The sequence below is a fragment of the Manacus vitellinus genome, unplaced genomic scaffold (genome assembly GCF_001715985.3).
Source record: "Manacus vitellinus isolate BGI_N305 unplaced genomic scaffold, ASM171598v3 scaffold_39_pilon, whole genome shotgun sequence".
NCBI lineage: Eukaryota > Metazoa > Chordata > Aves > Passeriformes > Pipridae > Manacus > Manacus vitellinus.
Window position 1 is genome coordinate 4,363,023 of NW_021940534.1, and position 18,236 is coordinate 4,381,258.

The 18,236-nt window shown below is 41.4% G+C and overlaps 2 protein-coding genes across 5 annotated transcripts in view; one reads left to right on the plus strand and one right to left on the minus strand.

Moving 5' to 3' along the window:
• Positions 1-1,648: 1,648 nt before the first annotated feature.
• Positions 1,649-9,849, plus strand: FAM8A1 (family with sequence similarity 8 member A1). The gene is given in 9 exon segments (XM_029961706.1): positions 1,649-1,834; positions 1,836-1,858; positions 1,860-1,912; positions 1,915-2,094; positions 2,097-2,168; positions 5,558-5,678; positions 7,881-8,004; positions 8,228-8,367; positions 8,684-9,849. Coding segments are annotated over 9 exon segments (1,044 nt in total). The 3' UTR covers positions 8,829-9,849.
• Positions 9,850-12,324: 2,475 nt separating this feature from the next.
• NUP153 (nucleoporin 153) overlaps positions 12,325-18,236 on the minus strand; it is a 31,250-nt gene continuing 25,338 nt past the window's right edge. For all 4 annotated transcript variants that reach the window (XM_018077666.2, XM_018077665.2, XM_008922298.3 and 1 more), the window contains exons 19-22: positions 17,360-17,719; positions 15,413-15,685; positions 13,959-14,115; positions 12,325-13,491 (exon numbers count right to left, since the gene is read on the minus strand). In XM_018077666.2, coding sequence (XP_017933155.1) covers positions 13,407-13,491; positions 13,959-14,115; positions 15,413-15,685; positions 17,360-17,719 — 875 coding nt within the window. In that variant the 3' untranslated portion in view covers positions 12,325-13,406. The remainder of the gene's footprint in view (positions 13,492-13,958; positions 14,116-15,412; positions 15,686-17,359; positions 17,720-18,236) is intronic.

The following is an 18,236-nucleotide window of genomic DNA, read 5'->3' on the forward strand; positions in this document are numbered from 1 at the left end:
AGATGGTTTAAAGCCATGTTTTCTTCTATACACTTGTCTATCTTCCCTCCTTTCTTTCATCATAATCATGCTAAAACTTGCTATATTTCCCAAATCATTTATCCATATTGATTTCACCAAGGTCTATGTTACAAAAAACATATGCAAGTGTAATTAGAACCATAGCCACATAATGAGTGCCAGTATCTTATGTTACTGCATTTAATCAAGGTGGTATGGGTCATTTGCTAAGAACTTTGGCAATTCTTCTCAGCTTGCTTGTATGAAGAGACTCACTCCACAGGAACTTCTGGATTCAAACTGAAAGAGGTGAAATTTAGGTTAGATATAGAGAGGAAAGTCTTTACTGTGAGAGTGGTGAGGCACTGGAACAGGTTGCCCAGAGTAGTTGTGGATGTCCTATCCCTGGAATTGTTCAAGGTCATGTTGGATGGGCTTTGGAGCCACCTGGTCTAGTGGAAGGCATCCATGCCCATGGCAGGGAGGTTGGAATTAGATGTTCTTTAAGGTCCCCTCCAAACCAGGCCATTATTTGATTCTAAGAAATTACTCCATTTTTTTAGAATGAATTAAGGTTACACAGGAAAGTAGTTTAACAGGGAGAGGGAGAAACTTCTGGTTTTGTTCAGCTGTGATATTTGCTGTGTTCAACATGGGAAACACTCTGTATTCGCAGCATACATTACTCGTTTCTTCACTATGGAGCTGTGTTCACATCAGTGTTCTACGGCACCTGGGGTCTGGTTGAGATGCTTAATAATACACAGAAACCTTAAAGATTACAAATTAGTTTGAAGAACTGTGTTTAAACTTGCAGCTGGTTCTTTGTCCAGCATTTGATGAGCGTATGTCCTATGAGGAGCGGCTGAGGGAGCTGGGGTTGTTTAGCCTGGAGAAAAGGAAGCTCAGTGATGACCTTATTGCTCTCTACAACTACCTGAAAGGAGGGTGTAGCTAGATGGGTGTCGGTCTATTCTTCCAAATAACAAGGACAGAGTCTTCAGCTGCACCAGGGGAGGTTTAGGTGGGACATTAGAAGGTATTTCTTTACGGAAAGGATGATTAGACATTGGAATGGGCTGCCCAGGGAGGTGAAGGTTCTTAAGGAAAGACTGGACGTGGCACTCAGTGCCATGGTCTAGCTGACACGGCGATGTTTTTCATCATAGGTTGGACTCGATGACCTCAGAGGTTTTTTCCAACCTAAACTGATTCTGTGATTTTATTTTATTTTTTTTTTTTTTTTTTTGCAGAGAAAGAATATGATTATGTGATAAGGAGAACGATGAAAAAAGGGAGAAGAAAGTGGGGGAAAAAAAGAAAATAAAAATAAGCAACATTTAGACAGGAAAATAAAAATGTATAAGAATCTCTCGACTGCGCAGTCCCCTTGCGGGGCGGGCCAGAGCGACGCCGCATCGCTGCCGCCTCAGGGGCGCCTGACCCCGGGCAGCCGCGTCCGCCACAGCGCCCGGCGATACCATTTCACATGCAGGTCGGGGGGAGGAGGGGAGGAAAGGCTGTTTCTTTCCGGGCGTGGCGGGCTCCACGCCAGGCTGTGTGCTGCTCCCCCCCCTCCGCCCCTCCAAGTGGGAGAGGCGCCGCACTCCCCCGCGCATGCGCGGTGAGCGCTCGGCGCCCGCCGCGAATGGAGGAGGCGGCGGCGGAGCGCGGCCGGGCCGGCGCTGGGGCGGCGGCGATGGCGGAGGGCGGCAGCACCGCCGGGGGGGAGGACAACGCCAGCGACAACGACAACGCCAGCGCCCACTGCCGCGCGCGTCCTCAGCGCCGCCGCGTTTCCCCTCCGGAGGGCGGCGGGGCCAAGCCGCTGAGCCGCGGCGGAGTACGCGCGACGCGTCACAGTGGCTGTGGGACTCGTACTGCGGGTACCTGGGCTGGCAGGGCCCGCCTCCGCCCTGATTGCCGCCGCCGCCGCCGCGCAGCCGCCCCCACCCAACGCCAGCGCCGCCGCCTACTACTACAGCCCCTTCTACCTCTTCGCTCCGCCGCCCGCACACGCGGCCCCCGCCGGACGGGGCCCCGCGCCCCGGTGCGGCCGCCCCAGCCTGGCGGGGGCGGCGGGCGCGGTGTCCCCGTGCCCAGGGCGGGCTCCGGTAGCGCGCGCCGGCACAGCGGAGCGCTGCCCCAGGGACCGGGGCGGCCGGCAGGTTGAGTAAAGGGCAGGGGCTAGGGAGAAAGGGCGAGCAGCTCCAGGAATCAGGGTCTGGAGAGGGGAGCCGGGGGTGTGCGACGTTGGGGGTCGCTGCGCCGCCGTGTGCGGCGGGCCCGGGCGTGTGCCTGTGGCACGGGGTGACAGCCCTGAAGCCGAGGTGGTGGAGCCAGAACTTGGCCCGTGAGCGGGTTTGGGACCCAGGGTGACAGCCCTAATACCGAGGTGGTACATCCAGAACTTGATCCGTAACTTGAACCGAGTTTGGGAGAGTTGACTTGCGTGTACAACTTCAATGATTGTAAGATGTTTGTGTGGATACGAAGGAGTTTTTTTTTAATTTCTAGTGAAACTTGCTGTCACGGGCTTGTAATGCATCTAAGATTTATAAGCAGCCTGTTTAGATGATGAAATCTAAACTAACTTTACCGGTTTTAGCAGGCTCTCGGGGCCCAAATAAAATCATTTAATGAAATCGAAGCAGAGATGTGAAAACACGGCTGCAGTGAACAAGCTGGCAGCAGGAGATAAACAGAAGTCTGTTACAGCTGTAAATATTGAAGGCAGTGCACAGCAGGCCTTCTGTTTATATTTGTTCAAGAGTAAGGCAAACTTGCTCTGATTACGTCAGAGGTAAAACCTGGAGCCCCAACATTTTCTCACAAGTCAAGGAACATATAAGTGACATTCCCTGAATGTTCCATAACACCTCAAGTAATGGTAGGAGACTGTGGAACAGAGCACTGCTGAAGGACTTTGGAGAAAAGCCGGATCTCCTTTCTCTCTGCAGGGCAAAGTACGACATTACTGATCTGTAAAATTATTTATAAGCTCAGTGGCTGTGTGTGTTTGAAAAATGTTTTTAGTTCCTTTTCCCTTGTTTTGAGGGGAAGGGGATCTAGCTTCTGAACTGGCTTCTTTCCTGTGTTTTTGAGCAGATGTTGCTTAAACACAGTTATAGCACAAAGTAGTATTTTCTGTAATTGTGCTCTGATTCTGAGTTACAGATTGCTTATAAACACATATTGCCAGTCCTTAGAAAAGAGGAGATAGACAAAGGCTAGACTGATTATTCTTGGATTTTTACCTAGTTTTTCAGGGGCTAATTCCATGTGTTAAAGGTAATTTAGGGCTTCAGTAGCATTTCATGCTGCTGAACATGGTTATTTGGAATACTACATACTGTTGCAACACCTGGCCTTCTTAAGGGAACTGTGTGTGGGATATAGTGGTACAATGCAATTATAAACAACGACTGTTGTGCCCGTGCTTTGGCTTCAGATTGCAGCTGGATATATCTAGAACAGCTAAAGTGATTACCGCTCCTTCTTTCCTGCTGTAGATTATTGCCCACACAGCAGGCTCAGCAGGGCAGGCCGCGTATCCATCCCTGTGCCACTGCAGTTTACAGCCCAATGTGCTTACATAAGCTGAAACAAGTGACAGCTTATGTTAATGTTGCAGATTTTAAACTGGGATGTCAAAAAGTGGGATTGTTAACTGCCTCTTCCACTTCGGTCTGCCTGCAGGTGTGTGTCAGAGCACCAGTATTAACAGCACGGTCGTCAGGATTTCAGACACATCCTCGCCTTGCCCCTCCCTGCCTTACTGCAGGAGATTACTGCTCATCTGCTGGGAACAGTAGGGCAAAAAGTGCATCCAAGCCCCAGCTGCCCTGTGGCTGACTGGCACAAACACATCTTTAGTACTAATCTTGATGTAAATTCCTATATTTGAGCTGGATGGATGTTGCATTTGGCTGTCCTTGCCGCGCAAACAGCAACTCTTGGCAAAATAGTGGATTTCTAATACGAGGAACATCTTGAAGCACTGCAGTATAGATCTACCAGAGTCCTAAGGGTTGCCAAGGTTTCTTAATGTAATGCAGTTTAACAAAATTTGAATATTTATCTTCTTAGCCCCACGTAGCTTCTTCCTTATGCAGTCATTTAATTTAATTTATTCAAGTGAGTCTCTGCCACTAACTTCAACAAAGGTGCTGCTTTTAACAGAGCAAATGAAGACTTTTGCCTGTTGCTTTGTGCTCAGGCCAGAACTGGGAGACTGGCTATGCTCCCACACTTGCCTTAGTTGAAGAATCTTAGAATTTAATGGACAACTTGGGCAGGCTTTGACAATGAGAATGGAATTTTAGTATTATATATGAGTCATGCTACTTGATACTATAGATGCAGAGGTATTATTGGTGCAGCAGATATGAAACGAAGATATATAAACCAAGGTATGTTAAATAAGAGCTGGCTCTTACCTAATCTCTGCTTGATTCTACTTACCCCACTCAGCGCCTGAGCTCTGTGGGCTTTTGGCTTGGCTCTAATAGCTCACAGGGCCACGATTGGCAGGATCAGTCTTAGCAGCTGGACTGTGGAGGCTTATTCCAAGTGAAATTTGATGATGTTTTTTGAAATTGGAATGATTTTCTTTCCTCTTTTCTTGTTTCCGTGCGTGTGGGAGTAGGTGTTCTCAGAAACAGTACCAAACCCAGTCACTGTTTCCTGTAGGTTAAGTCTAGTAGTACTTGGGTATTTCTAAGTAAAGTTTGATGTGAGTCCTTGCAGATTCCATGTGAGAGTCGTGTTTGTCCTTTGGGAAATAGAGGGGTGGTAGCTGGGTCCAGATGAAATTGTTTTGCAATAGAATTCCTTGGAAACTGTCTAAGATGCTCTTTAATGTTTTCTCTGCTTTAATCACCTGAGGTAGCATTAGCAACAAGAGCTTGTAACTGCTGCTACTTACTTTGTGCCCATTTGCACTCTACCAATTAACACAGGAGAAACGTGTTACATTTTCTGACTGGGTGTAGAGCAGCACGCTGTGCTTTTTCATAAGTAGTCTATAGGAATGTTTATGTCAAGTATGACTAATATTTTCATCCACTCTTGTTTGTGTCTGAGTGGGGACAATATGCTGTGGTTTACTCTTAGAGCTGGTACTTGGTGCACATGGAAGCCTTGCTGTTGAGCAATAGAAAAATTGTGGTAGATCTAAGATGTAATTTTTCTTTTATCTGACTTCTCAGACTTTCTTCTCAACGAGGCTGTTCTAAACAAAAGAACACAAACATTGATGCTTCTTCAATGTACTTCAGTTCTTTAGCAGAGTATGATTTTGCCTGTAATCCTTATCATGAGGGGACTCAGAGGTTGAAAGAATTTAATTTAAGAAGGCTCTTTTAACTCAGTTTAAACAATTCAGATAACTTCTAAAAATGTATGTTTAAAAAAATTTTCTTGAAGAAGATGTGAGCTAAGATCAAGATCTTGATTATGTACTTGCAGAAAGGTTAATGTGGAGTGTTCTTTGGCTGATAGTGTTAACTGTGTTAGTACAGTAAAATCTGGGTAATATTAACTATTTCTGTTACAGGTCGGGAGTTCCTTATCCCTTCGTTGGCGCACAGGTTCATAGCAGAGATGGTGGATTTTTTTATTCTGTTCTTTATAAAGGCAACCATCATTTTAAGTATTATGCACCTCAGTGGAATAAAGTAAGTTTAACAGTTTAAAGCTTTGTTGTATACAGCTTTAAGCTTTTCATGCTCTTTGAGGTGTCAGGTTGTATTTATGGTACGCTTGGGCATATGATGGCATTGAATAACTGACAGAAGTTGAGGAAAAAGCACCACTGGGTTAACCTCCTTTTAAATACATCCCGATTTTTGGGTCAGCTGATGGAAACAAAAAACTTGTACAGGTGTATAGGCTCACAAACTCCTTACTAAGGACAGAGTAGACTTGCATACTTATTTAGGGGTGGGCAATAGCAAGATTGTTAAAAAGTCCTTTATATTTCTCAAAGAAAAAACATTGACAAACTTGTCTTTTTAAACAGCTTTTAAAAAATGTACTGGATCTAGCTGCGATGGAGGTAATTTCCTTCACAGCATCTTCTAAGGTGCTGTGTTTTTAGATTTCTGAGCTAAACAATGCTAACCCACACACAAAAAAAAATCTGATCATGCATCAGATATGTATGTACTTTGAAAATGCAACCTCATTGCTAGGAATGCTACTGCACTGCAGGCTTTACTGGGTGTAAATTTGGGTTCTTAAAAAGTACAATTAAACACTGTGTGTGCACTAGACTGAAAGATTCTTCATTTTACATTTTCGTACACAGATATAATACTTTTCCTCAAAACCTTTTTTTTTTTATCTGCTTCTTTAACTGTAGCTGTCTTATTCCTCAACTCGGTTATTCTGGTTTGGGTTGGGGTAATCAAATATTTTGGTCTGATTAAGAGATGAGTAGTCAATAGTTGGTGTAGTCAGTAATTGCATTCCTGTGCAAACACACATTTCAGAACCCAAGCTTTCTGCTCAAGAGCCATCCAAACATTGATTGACCATAAAGTGATACTATACAGGTAACATTTTCCAGGCACCTTTAATTGCAGCTTGAAAGGTGTGTGAAAGAGAGTCAAATCCAAACCAATAAATACGTCAGTGTAAACTATTAGTGGTTTTTGTTCAGATAAGCAGTAATTAAAATGCCAGAATCTCAGTTCTCTTTAGTTGCCAAAACCTCCAACTGTAAGCTGACAGCTTGTGTTTCCATTTTGGTTTTAGTAGGCTGAAGTACTGGAAAGATGGGGAACAACTATGTGTAATTGCTTCTGTAAAGTGGTGAAGGTGTAATTTACAGCACATTCAATATTACTGGTTTTGTGAGAGCCAGGAAGTTGCTTACAAGGAACATCAGAGAAACATTGGCGGGGGGGATGGTTCTGCTTATGAGATGTGAGGTTGAGCTTAGGCTGAGTTGTCATGAAAAAAAAACCTCCTCTCAGGCTCAAGAAAGACACTTCAGGTCAAGGCTGTATTGAAGGGAAATGCAGGTTGTGCTTCACTGTTTTCTTAATTGCTTTTCAATCCTTAAGTCTGAATAAAGAGGAGGGTAAGTGGTACAAATATAAGATGGACTGTTTGGAAGTGGGACTACACGTTTTTATGTGAGTCTCAGATGCATGAGTGGAAAGCTCTTGCCTAAATACATGTTGCAAGTATATACATTCCAGGTGTCAGATAAGAAGGTTAAATATGTGGAGTTTATCTTGCGAAAATATGCTATTAACTCAAAATGGATGCTTCACATAGCTCTGTTAGGATGAAAACCAGAAGGTTTTGATTGCTTTAAGGTAAAATCTTCCTGTTGCATACCAAGGTGCCTTCCTCCAGTAGAGTATGGTAAGCAGTAAAGACTGCTGAGAATGAGGAACACAGATCATGCAAAGGATGATATAGGGCTTCCTTGCTTGCTTAGGGAGACTTGTAACTTCTCCTTGTGTTTGTAGAGGTGTTCTTTTTTGTGAGAGTTTCTGTAAGGAAGAGACTTGGAGACTTGGATACCTTCTATTTATACAAAGTTAGATGATCACCTGCAGAATCTGTTTATCTCCCAAGAAGTGTGAGAATTTTCAGAACAATTCTGCAGCTCACTACCCAGGGATACCATTGTGCAAAAGTGGTAATAAAGAATGATCTTTTCATAATGAAAAAGACAAAACAATCTGGGCAGCAACTTGGAAGGAAACATAGTGTTCTGAATTTTAATGGCTTGTTTAGTATCAGAGAGCCAAGGAGATTTTTTTCTTCTACTGATACCAGAACTGAAGGAGTGAATTGTAGTATTAAAGGGGTAACAGTGGTATTGAGAGGACGGTTTTGAAGTTCAGTTTTATTTTGCACAGGGACATCTCTAAATTTGCCATGCATTACATCATAGAGGAAATAGATGAAGATACATCCATGGAAGATTTGCAGAAAATGATGATAGTAGCTCTCATCTACAGGTTATTAGTCTGCTTCTATGAGGTAAGTACTCATAAACACTAACTCTTATAATTAATAGTTGTCAGTTGTTGAAGAAATGGTTTAAAAAATTCTGTCACCATAGACCTATAAAGTAAATCCTCTTTACAGTATTTTGGATTATGTTGAAGCTTATGACATCCACGTAGTTTTGAGGATAACCAAGTTTGCTAGACCTATCAACCACACGCTGGTGTGTGGAATTGAAATAACCTTTCTTTTACAGATAATCTGTATTTGGGGAGCAGGTGGAGCAACCCCAGGGAAATTCTTGCTTGGACTGCGAGTTGTGACATGTGACACATCTGTACTTATTGCGCCCAGCCGAGTGTTAGTCATTCCATCCTCTAATGTCAGTATGACAACGTAAGTGCTCTTGGCTCAGTCACGTTGCACTCAGACTAATAGTGTTGAAAGCATGTGATTTGGGAGGAAATACACCATTGCTTTATTGTTGACCTTTGCAATAATTAGATTGCAAGAGCTATTGTCACATTATGGGATCTAAGAATAAAATGGTAATTATTCAGTCGCATTGAATGTTTTTCAGTTTAGGTGGTACAATCTCCTCTAGAGATTGATCTTTGTACCATGTAAAACTGAGGCACTAAACTTGGAAGTTAATTACTAACATAAGCAGAAAAGTGAAAATAAGGCACTGAATGTTTTATTCTCATTTCAGGTCCACAGTACGAGCTTTGATCAAGAATTTTTCTATTGCATCATTTTTTCCTGCATTTATTACACTGCTGTTTTTCCAGCACAACAGAACAGCCTATGATATTGTAGCAGGAACTATTGTGGTCAGAAGAAATGGAGTCAGATGATACCAAAAGATGAGATTTCCAGACTGGTTCTGAAGATCCCCTCCCACCCCCAGAGAATAAAGACCTACCCCAGAACTGCAATTGAGGTGTCTATTGGAATCTTTTGCCCCAATTAAATGGGAATTGATTCAGAAGCTAAAGAAAATGTATGGCTCCTGTATGATGCCAGCAGCTACCTTCAAAATATTGGAGTTTTCATAGATGCCAAAGAAGTTTGGGAGAGACAATATGTATTAAATCTGGGAGTATTAACTTCTGATTGATGAGACAGAAAGTGGCTGCTTTAACTGCAGAAAGGAGCTGTTCTGTTCATCAGTCTGTGGAAAGCCGATACCTAGAAATATTCCACCTTAAAAGAAATGTTGCTCCTACAGTTTTGGATGTTGGCAGGTAACTAGAAAATCAAGTTGTTTTCCAGGCCATTGCCTGTCAAAGGATAAAGGAGGAAGAGAACTGCAGTATTAGACAGCAAGGCAAATCATGTTAATTAAATTGCCACGTGTGCAGAAAGAGAGATCAGCAGTGGTTATCATGTCTTTTATAATTGCTTCACAGATCATATTTCCTCACCTTTTAAGTATTTTATCACAATGTTAATGTGAAAAGTTTTTTGCATGACTGTCTCAAGCATTGTCACTTACTTCAGTTGTCCACGCAAAGGAAGAGGTGAACCAATAGCTACTTTTTTCCTCCGGGAAGGGTATGTTACACTGCAGTGTTAGTGAACCGGTGTGTGTAAATAATTTTGCAGCCATGAACAGTACAGATCATGCTAATGAAAGGTAACATTTTTGCTTCTGTTTGGAGTGAAAGCACTTGTCTATTTCTTGCATATAATGCAGAGCAAAACAACTGAATGTGTTCCAGAAGCATGCAGAAAACATTAACTGAAATGTGTTATGGGTGTAAATCTGCAGAAGTACAAATACTGGTTATTCTCACTTTATCATTCTGGCTAATTGTTTGTATATTCAGAATAACTTAAATACTGAATAAAGAAGCCTAATATTTTGCATGACTACATAGCTTGGATAGTTGGTTTGTTCTCATCTTATTAGTATCTTGGGAAATGAGTATTACCAGCAATGTTGATGTTTTAGTAACATTTGAGCAAGTGTTTGGAATCCTAGATGCCAGTTTTTGTGTGTTCCTCCCATAGGCCTAACTTGCCACTCAGTGGCTGAAGTTCTTGCCCTGCCTTCAGTTTTGGACAATGGTTTCATTAACAACAGACATGTTTGAGAGCTTGGTTCTCTCTTGTCTTCAGGTGAAATAACTTAAAAATGTGTTCATATTCTGCAATACTTTTGTTTGACAAGTCATGTTGTTCTGTGTATGAATGTACTGTGTATGCATTTCAGTTTTCATTTGGAATGATGAATCAGGACTGGATCCAGTGCTGAATAGTGGGAGAATGAAGCTTTCACCTCTCCAAAATGAAGCTGCTAACTATTTAGATAACTACTTTTAAATATTTATTTTTGAAGTGAAAAAAAAGTTGTCTTGGCTAGAAAAGTTTTGTATCCTTACTCAATCAGACAGGGTATCAGTATCAAAATACCTCATACTTTTGAGGGTTACTACTGTTTTACACTAATGATTTATTACCAAAAAAACTTTGGCATCTTAAGTGTACCATTAGCATTAAGGATCATGACATCCATCACTGAAACAAAAATGTCTTAAGTACTAAATGGCAATAAGCAGGCCTCAGGAAAGCACCCCCTTGTTGCTAGACCACTTGAACATGTTGAGCTGAAACAGAATTTCAGAGATACCACTTAACTATTCCTAGAATCATAAAATCGTTAAGGGTGGAAAAGACCTCTCAGATCATCAAGTCCAACTGTCAATGCAGCACCACCACCATGTTCACCATTAAACCATGTACTCGAGTGGCATTCACATGTTTTTTGAGCGCTGCCAGGGATGGTGACTCCACCACCTCCATGCGCAGTCTGTTTCAATGCTTGTCAACCCTTTCCATTAAAACATTTTTCCTAATGTCCTGTCTAAACCTTCTGGGGCCAACCTGAGGCTGTTTCCTCTTGTCCAGTCACTTCTGGGAAAAGAGACAGACCCCCATCAAGCTACACCCTCCTTTCAGGTAGTTATAGAGAGCAATAAGGTCACCACGGCTAAACACCCCAGCTTCCTCAGCTGCCCCTCACAGGACCTGTGCTCCATTCTTTCAAAAAATGTTGACTTAAGCACTGATGTCAGGCATGGCAACCAGCCTGATGAAAACTAAAGCTGTCAGAAATAACCAAAGTCCCTTCTAGGGTGAATTTTACCTATTCACAAAAAGAAGTTTTTTGTTCTATTTATTGTAGCAGTGACCTAGAAACTAGGATTCAAGATGTGGGGGGAAGGAAGGGAAAAGCAATACCATTGGCTAACTTCATTGCTACCAACTCAGATATAATGGAAGGTTTATCTTGCCCTGCAGAAAAATACCACCCCTTCCACAGCAGGTACAGAAAACAATTAATGCAAGAAGACAGAGCCTGTCCATGGAAATATGTATATTATGCTGTTGGAAATGCTTTTAGTTTGTCTCTTATGCAAGCTGGAGTGAAGATGCCACCTTTTTCTGTTTGTAGGATGAATGCTGGGCCAGTGATTCATTGCTAAGGGGGAAAAGTGAAATCTGTGACATTTTCAGGTTTAGACAACTGGAAATATGTAACTGCATATAATCCTTTCACAGCTCCAGTGGCACAATATGACTCTCTGAATAGCAGTGTTTGTGTGTGGTTTTGAAGTTTAGTTGCTGAGTATCTTCTGTTTCTAGAAACAGTGACTGGAGCTTTACACATGAAAAGGGCAGTTGGCCTTTGTCCTGCTGTCAAGTCCAGCTCGTGCTTAGAAACTCATCTCACTTTGTACCCTCGGCACCTGCAGCCGTACAAGGGGTGAGCCGTGTTCTGGTGAAGGGCAGCAGTGCCAGCAAAGGCCTCAGCCCTGCCTCTGAAGACATTTACAGCACAGTTATGCAGATCTCTTCTGTTCTAGCTGAAGGAAGAAACTGTATCTCAGTCATACACTGAATGCTGTGACTCGGTACAAAGTTCAGCTGTGGGTCCCCAGATGAACAAGCATTTCCTTTGATTTTACTAGAATAATGTTTGTTCTCCAAGAAGTTCCTTTAACTGCTACAGAAGTGGAGACCCCTAATTACTCATTTATAAATTAGGGGTACCTTTTCCTGTTCAGTTAGAACAGTGGTGAATGTAACATTAACTTTTTTTTTTAATAGCATTATAAAAAAATGAACTGCAGTCAGCTGACACACTGATAAGCTGCTCTAAGCTTCAGTCTACAATAAAACTCTCCTTTGTAACAGGAGACCTTTAACTTATTTAAGTTCCTCTAAAATCAGTGACACTGTGAAAAAGCAGAGGTTGAAGAAAGCATGTTACATTGCTCAGGTTGACGTAACCATCTCATACAGTTACAGCTCCAGATGCCTTTATGGAGAGTTAAAATTGCCAGATCATATTTCGCAGTTTTTATTGATGGCATTTATCCCATGGTTTAACATGTTAATTATACTGTAATAAACATGGCTTTAATATTAAACTTTTCCTTATTATCCAAAGTCACCACAGTCCATTTCAGTAAATATAAAAATATATACTTAATACTTTGTACAATACTGGTTTTTGGTCCAAACAAAAATGGATCAGAAAAGCCAATAAACTTACTTTAAGAATTCCCAATTTTAAAGATTTTCTAAATGGATTTAGGCAACTTTGAATAATGAGATTTACATAAAATCTGAGACAATACTAAACAAAAATGGCCGTAACACACAAAATTAAAATTTCAATTTCACAGATTTGTTATGCCAAAAAAGTACATAGAGAAACGAAATTGTATTTACACATGTTTCATAATAAAATAACAAGGCGAGACAGGTGATAAAGGGCTGTAAGAATGAAAATATAGAAATAGCATATAATTATTAAATGAAGAACTACAGATCTAACAAGTCCTTAGCATGGATCATCCTTAAATCAGTCTTCCTCTATCAGAAAATTTTAGTGCACGATACACCCAAACTCACTCACTTCACACATACACCAGCACAAACTCAGCATAGAAATCATTCGTTATCAACATTCTCTACTCTATACAGCATCCCTCGCTGATATAATTACAATTTCGAGGCGTCAGTAAACGCGAATGAGCGCACGTAGTGGTGCGGATGAAGAGGTATTGTACAAGCCATTCACTGTGCAGGCTCTACTCAGGGCTACAGCCAGACCATGCCAAGTCAGTGAAAGAAGTAACTTGAGACTTTTGCTTGAGAACAGCCTTGTTGCCAACTTTACTTGCTACCGAAAAACGTAACAGGGAGAGGGAAGGGAAGGACAGGAAAGCTAGGTTTTATATTCCTTTAGGCAGATCTGACTTCCGATAAGCCAGCATGAGGTACAATCCCAATAACTGAACAATTCAGGATAGCAGCTGAACAATTCAGGGTAGCAGCTGAACAATTCAGTCAGGGTAGAAGCTGAACAATTCAGAGTAGTAGCTGCTTCCAATGTTTTTGATGTTTTACCAATCAGGCGTTTACTTTCTACGTCTAACTGCATGCTTTATCTTCCGACCAGGAACTGAAGGTCCAGAGGCAGAGAAAACATTTTTCCCATTAGTCCTATCAAAAGAAATTAGTAGTTCAGAATTTAGGACAGTGTAGCTGAAAATTCAGTAGCAGCACTGAGAAGATATTCCAGAACAACTGTTTCATAGTCTTGTCTCACTAGTTACCAGCTGGCAACAAACGGCAAATGATGAACAGGAGGAAGAAAGTTCCAGAAACCAAAACCAATTAAATCTCTCTTATTCAGAAGGTAAGCAGCAGCATAATGGCTGGATACGGATTTTACCTTTCAAGAACAAGACAATCTCACATGTGTTGATGTGTGATATTCCTGACAGCTAGGCTCCTTTAAAGATACCGTTGCTTAGTTAGCCAGTCAGGCTAATACAAGGAAGGGTGCCAAATTTAGTTTCAAACTCCAAGGTTCATCTGAACACCTCAAGATTTAACAGCAGTAGAGGCTGAACACTGTCCACTGATATTACCCGAAGCTCAAGTGAAATTCTGATACGGTCTCTTACCCCAATGTAAATGCAGGCTGGTTGAACGAAAATCCTGAAGTGCCAGAAGGCTGTGCAGGAGCTGCTGGTGCAGAAGGATTTGCACTAAAAGTGAATACTCCTGGGCTATTTGGAAAGCTGAAATTAGCAGTATTACTTCCAAACTGGAATACAGAACCTGGGAAGATGGGGTGGAAGCAGAAGCAAGTAAGAAAGTTGAAATATGAGTTCATCCTTTCCAGCAAAATCCTCATGTTCTTCCCCACTATCTTTATAAAAAATATTTTTACAGGTTGCTCAAGATGACAAAGTTGTGGGAGTGGCACCTGAAGTGCCAGATCACTACAGGAACAGTATGTATGGAATGAATCCATTCACTTTAACAGAGATTGAGGAATTCTTATAGTAATACTGCTGGCACACTGATAATGAATTGTTCTCTAACTTGTGTGCCATCATAAAGTTTATACCTATGCAAACTGAAGTTTATTAATAAAGTCTTAAACTGTAGCCTGGAATCACATAGATTTATATTCAAGTAAACTTTCTTGTGTTCCTGCAGTTGATCTGGGGACTCTCCCTTTCCTTTAATGTGCTAACACAGCACCTCACCTTTAAAAACCCCAAACATTCCTACCATCAAAGTAACTGATAAGCAACACAGACAATCCAGGGAGAATTTTACCTTTGAACTGCTACCTAATTTATGAAAGGTTGCCTGAGTAATGTGGTGTGCCAACTAATCTACTGATTAGTACAAAAATATCAGTTACTTATAATGGAGGCTATTTTGTAAAACTTCAGAGAGGAAAAAAGGGAGGCTTTTCCCTTTAAATACTTGATGTGATATCAAATACAGACGTTCTGGCTGTGTTTTTCTTTCTGAATTGTTACTAGTGTGTGGAACGGGTCCTTCTTACACTTAAAAACCTTCCCATGGTATTTTATACTTCATTAGTAAAAAGATCTTCTAATATGTCTTAACCCATAAATTCTTAAAAAAACCAAAACAATTCTGACCATATTTTAAACAATGAAGCCTATTAAAGTCAGATAACTAAGAACTACTCTAACAAATCCAAAAATAACAATTTTGCAGTGCTTCTGCCCTTCTGTTTTGCACAAACTTACCAGTGATTACTCCATGGCTTTCAACACTTCCTTTTAATCACTAGGTTTCTCAAAAAAATAAAGCCCAGAATTTGTGGTAGGGTTGCAACCTCCTATCTGCTAAGTCTCTTGTGGAGAAGGCTTACTGTGAAGCTGGATACCTATGGGTACATCATGTCTCCACAGTCAGGACTGAGACACAAATCACACCCATTATTTTTATGGAGGACAATTCCTACATTTGAATACGAGCGTAATGCCAAAGTCTTCTTTCTGCGTATAATTTAAGATGCGCTTCATGAAAAAGAAAATAAAATGTATCATCTTTGAGACCAAAAGGGAAGAGGAGGATGGTGGGCACTCACCAGCACTGGGGGTACCAGAACCAAAACCTGGCTGTTGGGTTGCCTGCTGTCCGAACACAGAGGGCTGAGTACTGCTTGTCACTGAGCCGAAGGCAGAAGGAGCAGGCTGAGTGGCAGCTGAAAACAACGTTGACGACAGCGATCCAAAGCTTGGAGCGCTTGGCTGGCTGGACCCTTGGCTCGGGCCAAATGCTGGTGGCTGACTGGCGCCAAATGGTGCGCTGGCAGCAGGCGCTGGGGGCCCAGAGCCAAACAGAAACAAAGACGACGACCCTTGGGGAGCAGAAGAAGGATGTCAGTCAGTACGTGCCATTTCCCTCCCACCCTCAAGAATGAATCTAGAAACAAAGGGTTCTAAAACCCCAAGTCTGGTAGCTCAATCCTCATTTTAATCTCAAACTAATTGGGTGGATATATAAAGCAAATAGTACATCAGCTACAACAGGAATTGCACCTTTTAAGTAATATGAGAAACACTATGTTTATCGGAATCAGACAAAATTAAATCTCAAACACACTGGTTGCGTCTTTATGTTCTACAAATGAATTCCCACAAATGGTATGATTTAATCTGTATTTACTAAAAACTGTTTCTACCACACACAGAGAATACTCACTCAAACTGTATTTTTCAAACATGCAAAATACAGCTCCTGATTTATTAGAACAACAACATGCATCTCTCTTCTTGTCAGCAACTGCACTTCTCCCCTGTCCAAGTGTTTACCATTATCAACTTCCGGAGGTCAAATGATGCCTGCAGTGATGATCTCTGTACTCAAAAATTTGGTTGACCAGAGTAACTTCTCTACCTATCATCAACAACCAGCCCAACTATTCAGTTGCTTCAGTTCTCCATGGCCAGCAGAAACAATGGAACAAAAATGAAACTCAACTGAACAGTGACTCTGAATGTACGTGGTGGATGTGCTATGCAAAAAGGACATTTTATCAGCACTGTTAGTGCAATCTGAGCAGCTCTCATGCAACAGGAAATACCCTCTGTTGCACCATAACTTGGAATAGCTTTATTTCCAAGATGAACAGATACACAGTAAAATAAAGGCTTCTGCGTTTGTGAAGATGTTTGAAATATGGTGTCACCTACTAATGAAACGACACTAAAAGTTACTGATTTGTGAGCAGGTTAAATCAATCTGTTGGGTGTTATAATTTTGGACTGTTTTCTCTCTGTTTCTGAAACATGAAAAAGTGTGCAAATTAAACTTCTGTGACTGACAAAGTTAAGCCATCAGATCAAACTAGATTAAGTCTTTCCCTCACAGGTTCAATCTTATTTCCAGCATACTCTGTGGCTCACAGCAATATGGAAAATTTAGTGGATTTTGTCTTGTGTCGTAATGCTTCATGCATTTATTCATTTAAATCATGCAGTGGCGTAATGAACATAAAACGTGAAGAAACTTTGTATTTCTTATTGCTCTCTTCTCTAAGATATTATTGCTAGATAATTAACAATTAATTGTTAGATAATTAACAAACACCAGCCACAATCCTTAGTAAAACCCAACCTTTAAGCAGCAGTGATTGCATTTAGAGGAAATGCATTTACATATACTTGTGAGGGGGAAGGACTTTGCAAATCTTGACATTATTTACAACAGTTGAGAGTTTTAGGTATGGGAGAGAAAAATCAGGGACGCTGATACACTGACTCCTAACTGTAAGCACTGGACGGATAGCAAGAAGAAAGAAACTATCATTTATTTTCATGGGGAAAAGCTCCTATACAAGCTCTATTTCTCAGGCTAGAGAAGAATGAGCCCAAATTTATACTGCTGAATATAAATACTACTAGTTTTCCCTACTTCCATGCATTTGGCCTGCACATTTTCCAAAGTAAAATATTCATGAAACAGGATCTCCTTGGTCCACTATGTAATGGCAAAAATGAGAAAAGCAGAAGAGCATCTATTGAAAACGTACCTGTTGAACTCGATGTCGTTGTGGCTCCAAAAGTAAAGCCCGAATTTGCTGCATTGGTGCTGCTCTCTCCCGAACCAAACAGAAATGGAGTAAGAGTCGAGCCAGTGCTGGAAGATGTGGTTGCTGGTTTGTTTTCTTGAGAGAAGCCAAATGACTGAGATGTTGTAGATTCTGCAGGATTGCCAAAAACAGAGCTGGTCACAGTGTTGCTGGGTTGTCCAAACACAAAGGGAGTGGGAACTGGCTGAGGGTTTGAGGAAGAGAGGGTGCTGCCAAACACGCCGCTGCTGCTGGCTGAAGTGGTGGGTATGACTGTGCTGGAGGAACTAGAGCTCAAGAAGCTGAAAGATGCTCCTTGTTCTGAAAGGAAGAAACACAGTTAATAAGTCACACAAATGGAATTTAACAACCAAGAATTTTTCACACAGTGATAATCAATGAAGAACTTTAATCCTCCACTGCAGACTTTCAATAAATCAGAGGAATACAAAACTGTGTAGTATCTATGAAGTGATTTTTGTACCTTTGTAGGAGTAGAGAAACTCCAGTATTCCCTGTAGCACAGCTGCAAGTACATGGAACTAAGATATTCCCTTTCTCCTTCCCTTTTACTATAAAAAACAACACTAGTATGAGGCCTCTATGCTGCACCATGTTATAGATTTTATCACCAGCTGAGCTGCTGTTACTGAGACAATACAACTTCTGTGCTTATACCTTATACAATAAGGTTCCCTAAGGTGTGGCAATTCTTTTGTCTAAACATAGTGTTGAAACTCATTGAAATCAATAAAGGAATTGCCACATATTGTCTATGCATCAACAACTGGAACTAAAGACAGGCTGCAGGTAGTATATAAATCCCACAGATTTTGTC